This window comes from Hippoglossus hippoglossus, chromosome 4 (genome assembly GCF_009819705.1).
Source record: "Hippoglossus hippoglossus isolate fHipHip1 chromosome 4, fHipHip1.pri, whole genome shotgun sequence".
Taxonomy (NCBI): domain Eukaryota; kingdom Metazoa; phylum Chordata; class Actinopteri; order Pleuronectiformes; family Pleuronectidae; genus Hippoglossus; species Hippoglossus hippoglossus.
In genome coordinates, this window is record NC_047154.1 from 22,825,692 (window position 1) to 22,835,630 (window position 9,939).

The 9,939-nt window shown below is 41.0% G+C and overlaps 1 protein-coding gene across 1 annotated transcript; it reads right to left on the bottom strand.

Moving 5' to 3' along the window:
• Positions 1 to 1,444: 1,444 nt before the first annotated feature.
• On the bottom strand, positions 1,445 to 9,414 carry si:ch211-262h13.5 (uncharacterized protein LOC571127 homolog). Its single transcript, XM_034583852.1, has 7 exons — positions 9,147 to 9,414; positions 7,379 to 7,489; positions 6,839 to 6,926; positions 5,566 to 5,732; positions 4,964 to 5,071; positions 4,165 to 4,251; positions 1,445 to 2,149 (listed from the first exon to the last, which is right to left on the bottom strand). The coding sequence occupies exons 1-7, from the start codon at positions 9,369 to 9,371 to the stop codon at positions 1,646 to 1,648; spliced, it is 1,290 nt and encodes a 429-aa protein (XP_034439743.1). The 5' UTR covers positions 9,372 to 9,414; the 3' UTR covers positions 1,445 to 1,645.
• Between the last annotated feature and the right edge of the window lie 525 nt (positions 9,415 to 9,939).

Genomic DNA, 9,939 nt, shown 5'->3' on the forward strand with positions numbered 1-9,939 from the left:
TTGGAATTAGATATGATTACTTCATTTTTATTTAATTGTTGTTATCCATCATGATATCAGTTTTAAACATATAAGTTGTTATTTGGCTTTAGGCTGCTAACTTCACACATGTCTGTAGTGAACGATGTATATTATCTACACATTCTCTGTATTTGACTTTTATTTGTTAATTGCCTATTTTCATTCTAATGCTGCTGTCCTGCTGTAGCAAGTGAATTTCTCCAGCGTGGGATCTGTAAAGTTGACTGTTACTGTTTTCTTGGGCCCCAGTGGCCCCTGAATGGGAAGGTCGCCCTTGGAATTTTTTACCGACCCACCCAGAAACCTTCCAGAATACGACGGAGCAGTGGATCCGAGCAGAATATTAATGTAGAGCATCTTCCATTTTGTTAAAAGGACGGACATTTCAGCCCCTTTTTCACTCATCTTTGTAACCATCTGTCCTAGAATGTGAACTCTGCTGTTTGAATCGTCCTTTAAATCAACACAGACTTCTGCATATTGATCAGTTTGCTCCGTCTTCTCCATGTTTCCTCCTCTGATGTGTGGCTCTGTGTCGCTGCTGCCTGGTTCACTGCAGATCCTCCACAGTGCGACACAGAGCCACATGAGAGACGGCTCCTTCACATCCTCCTCCCTCTCGCTCTGCTCTTGCTAATTGCTCCGGTTGCTTTGCTGACCAAAGCTCACTTTGAGTCGCTGTGAGCTTTTAAAGCTTCAGATGTTTGCACTTGTCTTTCACTTCAGTGCAGTTTGGCACCGACTCGGCTCGGCTGAAGAGTCCGATAATAAACCCAGACTTCCACTGAACTTCTTTGTAAAGCTGTCTCCAGCCAAGTGCTCAAGTTCTCTTTCTCTGTAATGACTGCGGAGGGTGAAATGTTATACTTACCTCAGTGTAATGGTCACACCTATTAAAATAAGACTCACTTTGTAAAATACAATGCCAGTATTTTCCTTTAAATCTGAGACATGACAACAAAATATTGTAGGACTTGGACTTTGTAGTTCCAGAAATTGATTTATAAGAATTTCTTACCTTGAAAAAATGTTTCACAGACAAAAATGAAGAGAGTTCCTTGGAGTTCAATCCAAGTAAAATACTATGTTTTTATTTATGCTTCTGTTCTTCGTTTCCTTCGTACAGAACAATTCTACACAATCCATAGATACTCAATTTAGAAATATATAAAATACACAAAAGTAGGAAGCCATCTCATTTGTGAAAGATTTATATTAATATAGTTTATGCACCTTTTTTTCTAATAAATGACTGAAAATAAAATAGCTTCAGATTCATTTCCCTTCACTCAGCTAATTGATAAAGCAACTAAGAAAAATCAAATTGTTAAATATTGATCCGCTTAAGTATTAAAGTTCTTTAAAACAATGATTTACTCAAATTGTTCAACTATTTGAAGCCATTTTCTAATACATGTGTTTGAACTCGTGGCTGTTTTGTCTGCTTTGTACCATTTGCAGCAGAGAGGTCATTTCAGGGCCACGGGAAAAAAAAGGAGCTAGCATTCGTCTCATTAGCACAAATTATTACAAGCCTGCAGTGACGGGGAGCGCAGCAGTTTATTGCTGCACCGTCTCCGTGGATAAATTAAAGATGAACAAATGGTTTCCTAAGCAGCGCCGGTTAAACTGTGGTGTATCGAGCGGGACCGGGACAGGAGCGGAAAGGAGAGCGGCCACTGGGGAAATCAGACAGGAAGACGGGGCTGTGCGTGGTGGAAGTTTCCATCAAGGCCTGGCGTCTCTTGCGCTCACGCCGCTGGTAGTGGAAGTCAAAGGGCGGACGCAGCGCCAGGGGGCCACCAACCTCTTCAGAGGAGGAAGCGAACGACTCAGGAGCTGGTGCTGGTTGCTGTTGCTGGTCGACCAACCCTTCAGACGACTCGCTGGAGGAGGAGGAGGAGGAGGAGGTGAGCGGGTTAACCGCCACCGAGGGGTCAAAGGGCTCGGGCTCAATGGGTGCGGGGTTAAACGGCGCTGGTTGAACAGCAGGGTGCGATGTCGGGTCAGAGGGAAGGGGCTGTGGATCAGTTGCTGGGTCATCGATCGGAGGAGCGAAGGTTAGGCTCTCAGGGTCCGGAGGGAGGTCGTGACCCTGCGGCTGCAGCGGCCTGAGGACGTCTACGTTCTGCACACAAACACACAAGGTCACACAAAGAGGAGATTTTACACTCACTCCACAAGCTGGAAAAAGTAAGATGGAGTATCAGGGCCATGTTACAGGAAAAAACAACGAGATTTTTAGAATAAAGTCGTAAATTTACAAGAATAATGCCTTTTGTTTCAGGTTTAATGTGTCACGTTAGAGGGAGAAAATCAGAAGATGAACCTGTTGTCTGCAGTAAAATGAGGAATGTGGAGAATATAGATTTCACAAATAACGAACTAGTTAATTTTTTGGGGGTTATCAGAACCATTAGTATCAGCAATTTAAAAATGTTTATTCCAAAGAAAGAACCAGAGAACTTGGCGGAAATTGTCTTTTTTGTGGAAATGTTCTTCTTCTGATTTTATTCTTGTAATATTACAACTTTTTTTTCATTTAAACTGCTTAATTCCAGATATATTAAATAAATATATAAAAAAATTTAAACAATTCTCATTAATCTTCGACTTTTTTCATGTAGTATTACTTTTTTCTAGCTAAATTATATCTTTGTTCTCTTAAAATTACAACTTTTTTCTCATCTAATTTCAACTCTATAGTCTATAGACTGCCTTCTCAATCATTACTTTACTTTTGTAATATTACAAAACTATTCTTGAAACCTCCGGAATTTTTCCAGAATATGACCTGAACTCTCCGTCGTACAGAAGCGTTTCACTCATGCAGTTTTAAATCAGACGCCACAAGTCTAGAAACAAGTGAGAAGACGACATAATTATAGCACAAGAGTCGTACAATTTAAAAACACACACGAGCACAACACAAACTCTGAGACACGAGCACGTGGAAGATGTGACAGAATAATTATACGACTGGAAGCTTCCATTCAGACGCACAACATTCATCACAAGTAGGTCACACGGTGGCTTATTATCAACTTACAGCCCCACAGCGCGTCTCCTCTTTACTGTCGACTTTACACTGTGTGACTCACGGCCTTTATTTCAGATGAATGTTCAATTATTTCTCTCCTTCTTGCACAGACGCTGTTTTCTTTAATTAGCTATGAGAGTGAAATCTCTGCTGCTATTTTCCGGTCTGCGAGTTAAAAATCACACGAGGACGTGGTTGACAGCTAAAATATTATTTACTCTTCTTGTTTGTCATGTTTTATATTTTCGGACGTGTTGATTGTGTGTGTGTTGTTGTCACTTTGTGGTTCGGTTAAAGCAACACTCAGCAACTTTTATACCTTAAATTAGCAGCTTTAAAAATGATTTGATTTGACTGAGAGTCACAGCTTCAACTGTCAGAATCAGGTCCAGCAAGTTGAAGAGTTAAACTGAACTTTAGATCAGTTCAAAATACTTAGAAGTCAGTAAAAATCTCCAATATTCAGCAGGAATCTTTTTAAATATGAAGAATTCTGAACAGAGTTTGGTGGATTTGATACAGCAGCAGCTCTTTTGGTTCAGGAAGCAGAGGATCGTGGGTAATATCCAGCGTCCAGTCAGAGCTCCACTCAACACATTGAGAGGAGCCCAACAGAGATTAATCACATGTGTGGCTGCAGGGGGCGCTGTTGCTCTGTAAAAGTTACGTAGCGTTGCTTTAAGAACAGCAGTCAGTAGAGCGGCACCAAATGACACACACTCATAAATATTACTCCCCTGAATATGTCAGATTTTTTTACATCTAGAACCATGAATTATTGAATGGGAAATCGTGACAATATGAAAACAACGACTATTGATGAAAACAAATCCTGGAGACGCCCCTTTTTCTGTATTCACGCCAAAAGTTAATGGGATCTTTCTTGATCCATCTACAAATTTTCAGAGAAATCCGCTCAGGAGTTTTGGGGCTTAATCCTGTTGACAAACAAACCAACAAGCAAACAAACAAACAAACAAACAGAAAGCGGCAAAAACATAACCTACATGACTGGAGGTAACAACTAAACTAACAACTGCAGCCATTTTGGTTCAGCTGGCTCAGATAGAAGAAGGTGAACGTTTCCTAACTGTGTCTCGTACCTGTAGCTTGAACATCTCACAGGACACCTGGACTTCAGGATGGACGCTCATGTCACCTCGAACAGATCCGGCACAGAAACCTGCCGTCTGAGAGAAGAACATTTTATTCTTTAATTTCTTTTACACGATTAATAAAAGGGGCAGAATGAAAAGAGCAGAGAGGGGGAAAGAAATGTACAAATTAAAAAGGAGGAGCAGACGTGTCAGCAGTCGTTGATAAAAGAATCAATTACTGCAGCTCTTAGATTTAAAAGTAGAAATGAATCTGTCATGTCGTCAAGTAGCACTTCCTGGAGCCGCTGCAGCGACGGTAAACAAGACGCTGGCGGATCGATGTTTATTTGTGATTCTAGAACAACATTAATTAATGTCATAACAGTGTCAGAATGCTGACATTGCAATCTATTATTTTAAAATTAATGGTCCGCCTACAATGATGTTCTATGATTTCACTGATTTCAGCCTTTGTGCCTTGTTGTCTTTCTGTTATGTTCGTCTTTATGGATTTGAAATCAAAACTGAAAACGTTCATTAGGCCTAAAATGTTGACTTTATGTTTTTCAATGAAATATATATGTTACATGAGTTAAATAAATCAAATAACTTGAGAATGATATTAGTAAATAAAAGTTAAACTTATAACTTATATGTTTGTATATATATATTTATCTTAATTTAGCCTTTTTCTTTAATTATATGCAACTGTTTTTTGTACTTTTGTTTCATAAACATCTGAAGCTTAATGAACAAACAACAACCTGGTTTATTTGTCTGATTTTAACTAGATGTCGACTCGTACCTCCGGGTCAGAGAGTGGTGAACGTCCCCGGCAGCTGCCTCTCTCCGTCACTCCCTCTGGACACTCTTGGACGGTGTACTCCACAAAACTGGCTTTCTCCGGCACCACCTGAAATATAAAAATAACAAGGTGAGAGAAAGTGTAAATTGCACAAATGAGCACAAAGATCACATTTGCAGTCAGATACGGAGGCGACGAGGCTCCGTGCTGTAACTTAATGATTGTCAGTTTGGATTTAGAGCATTAAATAAGTTACCTAAGCTGGACAATCAGAGGCAAAGAGGAGCAATACAAGGATTATTTCAGACCCCAAGTGAGCGATTCAGTTTCTCCTTTGCCCGGCCAGACAGTCACGTCTGAGTCGCCGTCAGTAATCCTCTGCAACCTCTTGCATCATTATGGTTTTTGTGGAGCAGTAAAAGCTTCTCATCTGGTGCACGGGAGCTCAGGGGTGCAGTCGAACGTCTGCTCATTTACACCCAGAGATTAATCTCCAGTGTTATTTTCCAATAAACACATTGTTGTGTGAATGATGGAATTAGCCCTGGGAGCTTTCTTCTCTAATCAAAGTTCACAGCTGTGTGTCCTGTGTTTTTTTTTACCTGCACCGCAGCTCTGGTGATCTTCTTCAGGCCGAGTCCTGCACCCAGCGTGGAGCGTCTCCTGTAGGACGCCAGGGTGACCTGCGCTGTGTTCACGGCCTGTGGGTTGTCTGTGGACAGCAGCAGGGGACAGGTGGGACAGACCTGCTGCAGCTTCTCTGGGGGATCTGCAGGGACAACGCAGGCACGGGAGAAATGAACATTTACACTGAAAACACAATGAAGACAATATTGTGTGCAGATTGTATTTAGTATAGATTTCACAAATAAGGAAATAGTTAATCTTTTGGGGTTATCAGAACCATAAGTATCAGGAATTGTCGATTCCAAAGAAAGAACCCAAGAACTTGAGTGAGGAAATATCTAGAATATCTTAATTCTAGATATATTAAAAAACATTCTCATTGAATTACAACTTTATTCATTTAATATTACTTTGTAGCTAAATTATAACTTTGTTTTCATAAAATGTCAAATTTATTATCATAATATCATGATGATTATTTTTGCCTTCTCAATGAGGACTCCATTTTTGTAATATTACAAAATTATTCTTGAAATCTATTGAATCTTTCTTTGATATGGCCCCAACACTCAAGTATATAATACATGGACATTGGATTTTCTGTTGTTTGAGCTACAGGTATTAAATTACTCGTTAGGGTGTTCAGGTCCTTCAGGCGATCAAATAATAATAAATAATATGTAAAAACCAACGGACATTGTCATGTTCAACATTTTAATTTGTTGAAGTAGAAGACAAACAAGTTTAATAATTACCTTAATTGGGGATCATCATTATTAGTTACACCTATATGTTAGAAATTATAAATGTCTGTTTGATGGAAACATTTTCCTTTGCTTTCCTTCTTCCCTTCTCTTTTCTTTCCAGAGTCAGAGCAGGTGATTAACCAGAAGGTTGGTGCTTTTATGTTCTCGGGCAAAAACACTGAACCAAAAACTTCTGATGGTTCTGCCGACAGTGTGTGAACGACATGATAGGAAAGTGCAGAGTGAATGTGACTTGTAGTGTGAAGAGCTTTTTGTGGTCATGAAGACGAGAAAATATATATAAATACATCCGTTCTATAAATATTTGTCCAGTTCTTATGACTTTGGGTTTTGTTGAGGAATTCAAACCAGACGCAGCAGTTGCAAGATCCACAGCTACATGTAGATTCAAATACAATATAGTACATTTAGAACATTGATAACAGGATCTTCTTGGTGTTTAAACTCTTTTGTACAGAAGTGTTGAGTGTGTGGATGTTACCTGGCACCAGGGTGCAGTCGTAGCTGTACAGGTAGGAGAAGCCCTCTGGTGTGTGGAGGATGGTCGTGTTACAGTTACCAGAGATTTGCTGCAAATAAGAAAAACAGTGTTTGTCACAATCGACAATTATCACTGTCGTTAACAGAGGTGATGAAAACTAATGACTTGACTCTAATGTGTGTTTGTTCTTGTATTTATTGTTTGGAAGTGAAGATGATTGTGGGAAAGACTCTGATTTTAGGTGTGAAGTTAAAATTAGGTTTTAAGTAGGAAACTACATTGCATAAACAAGAGTTAAACTGTTATATATTCTGATTGTTGTAATATTTGCTCGTGTGATTTATGGATATTGTGAATATAAACCCTGATGCCTCCAATATTCAAGGCACTTGAAAATGTTACTTTCTTTAACTGCATTTTTGCAGTATGTGGGAATTCATTATGGCAGTGAGGGTACTTACAAGTGTAGTACAAAGTACAAATGTATGTTTGTCCCTGTGTGTGTGTGTGTGTGTGTCTGTGTGTATGTGTGTGTCCCACCGTCTCCATGAACGGTCTGACGTCACAGCGTTTCCATGGTTTCGGGCTGCCGATGTGACACTTGGTCTCCAGGACATCCAGGTCCAGGTAGTACACGTTGCCTGCCGGGCCCTGACGTGCACAGAGCAAACACAAAACACAGAGAGACGAGGAACAAACAATGTTCTGCAGTCAGAATTTTTCCAGCAGCGAGAAAAAAACATCCATCACAAAATATAGGAATTGCACAAAAAGCTCATGTAAATCAGTCACGCTCCTGAGTTGAGTTTGTGCAGATGCAGCTTCGGGGAAACATTGATGAGGTTCTCTGTGCTGGAACATTTTAGAAGTTGTGTTTTCATCCGTGTCCGTTTGTTTGTTTGTCACATGTTTGACATTTTTTGACATCTCTCAGAGAATAATTCATTGATCTCGATGAAACTAATGCAGAGTGATATTCTACTTTCTTTGTTTTTCCGCAGGATTACACAAAAAGCTGCAGAACACATTTCCAGGAAACTTGGCATAAGGCGAGGACAAGGCCCATGAAAGAGCCCATTAATTTTTTGCGTGGATCTGGAGAGAGGAGGCAGATCCAGGAATGTTTTTTATCACTTCCTTTAACGTTGCTAGATGAGGCGTTTATGGGTTTTTGTTTTTTATTAGATTTCCAGGGAATAATTCCTGGACCTTGATGAAAACGATCAGGCATATTTAGGGGACTGATATCTGTGAGTGTGTAAATACAAATCTAGATCTAGAGAATTGAAATGTGGTTTCATCAGGGGTATGGGTGTAGAGACGTGTAACTAACACCAATGTGTGGCTGAGACAATGTGAATTCACTCGTGCATGAACACTTTACATGTCTCTTCAACAGTTTAAGAACCGTGTCCACGTAAACATGACAGATTCGGTGCGGAATTGAAGGGGACTCGAGCCTCGGAGACGGGTTTGCGCTCGACTGAGTGCCACTCCAGTTCAATATTGATTCGGGCTGCAGCACTGAAAACAAATGTCAACACTTTGAGCAGGTGTAACGGGGCCTTTTCAGGTCATGAAGCCGAGCTGAGCCTCTTAAAACTCCATCTATCCCACAGTCGGGCTACAACAGCCTTCAGCGGCTGACAGCATGAAGTTCATAAAGCCCTGTTGTGCAAGGTTTGTCCCGGTGGTGCTGGACCGGAATGACCTGGGACTTTATTAACTGTCGCCTCGGTAAAAGACCTTTCTTCATGAGGCGTGAAAGAGGACGGCTTTCTCATTTCACGACAGAACATTATGTACTTCGATTTCTACGTCATATTTATTGGAAAGTGACACTCGCAGCAAAATGCAGACGGCAAATATTCATTGTTTTAAAAGTCTTCAGTGGTTTTGCACTGATGTACCTGCAGGTTTTCGTTCATGTCACTGATGTCTGATAAGTCCTTGACAAGCAGAGTTTAATTCTATCATCATTTCCCTCCAGAGAGACGGAGTCCACTCATTGTGACGATGTCAGAGGAGGATTCCTGATTAGAAAATTCAACTGTGCACAGTCACAGCCAACAAAACATAAATCTTATCAAATGGAGTCCCACTGACATGCAGATTGGCCACGGCTGGTTACGTCCACCAGCGTGTGACTCTCTGCTCTCAATGATGTTTGGGTATTTCAGGGGGAAAACAACCTTTACACACCACAGCCTCTGTGAAACATGCACAAATCACCCCACTGCCACGATAGAACAACCCCCCCCCAGGCTGCCTTTGCCCCCCTCCACTGAGCACTGCTGTTTGCACTAACCTGAGCCTGCAAGTGCACGTTTGCAATGCGGTTGAGGGCAAACTTGTAGCCGTCGGTGCGGTCCTCATTGATGTAGGTGAGAGCCAGACGAGACAGCTTCTCCACCGCCTTGTCATTACAGGGCACGGGGGCGAGTTCAGCCGGCACCAGCGGGGAACCCTCAGCGTGCACGGCCGACAGGAGGGACGACAGCAGCAGGAACATGGAGGGGGACTCGGTGGCCATGATGGCTGAGGTTCAGGCAGGAACTAAAAGACAGAGCTGTGTTTAAAGTCAACTTTGTTCTCCCGTGTTTGCCTTCAGTGACTTTTGGAATCAAAACAGGAAGGAGATTTTGGAACGAAGCCAAGGACAAAGTTGACCTGATATTTGTGAATGAATGTCGTTCATTTTCACAGACAAATACAACTCCCTCACCACTTTATAACACATTCAAATGACTGTATACATACACCTACATATATATTATATATATATATATACATGTATATATACTGTACTTATGTCATATATTGTGGTGGTGATGTCAGTGCCTCACCACTAGGGGTCACTGTGACTCTGGTGTGCTGTAGTGAAGCTGCAGAACTGGGGTTAATGATCCACTGATCAATTTAACTACCTACAGAGTTAAACCTGCTGTTTTCTTAGGAACAGGAAACTCTGACATTTGATGCATTGACTTTAGTAAAAGAAAAGAAAAGAAACAACAGCCCTGAATGTCACTGAATTTACTCCATCGTGGTAAGTGAGCATGGAAATTATACATTTTTAAACTGATCCACATCGTTGTGTT

What these genes read in the sequence shown, in the direction of transcription:
- si:ch211-262h13.5 (XM_034583852.1), bottom strand. Translation starts at nt 9,371, where the DNA reads ATGGCCACCGAGTCCCCCTCCATGTTCCTGCTGCTGTCGTCCCTCCTG. An exon ending in CACCACTCTCTGACCCGGAG is followed by an intron (nt 4,252 to 4,963) that starts GTACGAGTCGAC and finishes TTCTTCTCTCAG; the next exon opens with ACGGCAGGTTTCTGTGCCGG. An exon ending in GTGAGATGTTCAAGCTACAG is followed by an intron (nt 2,150 to 4,164) that starts GTACGAGACACA and finishes GTTTGTGTGCAG; the next exon opens with AACGTAGACGTCCTCAGGCC.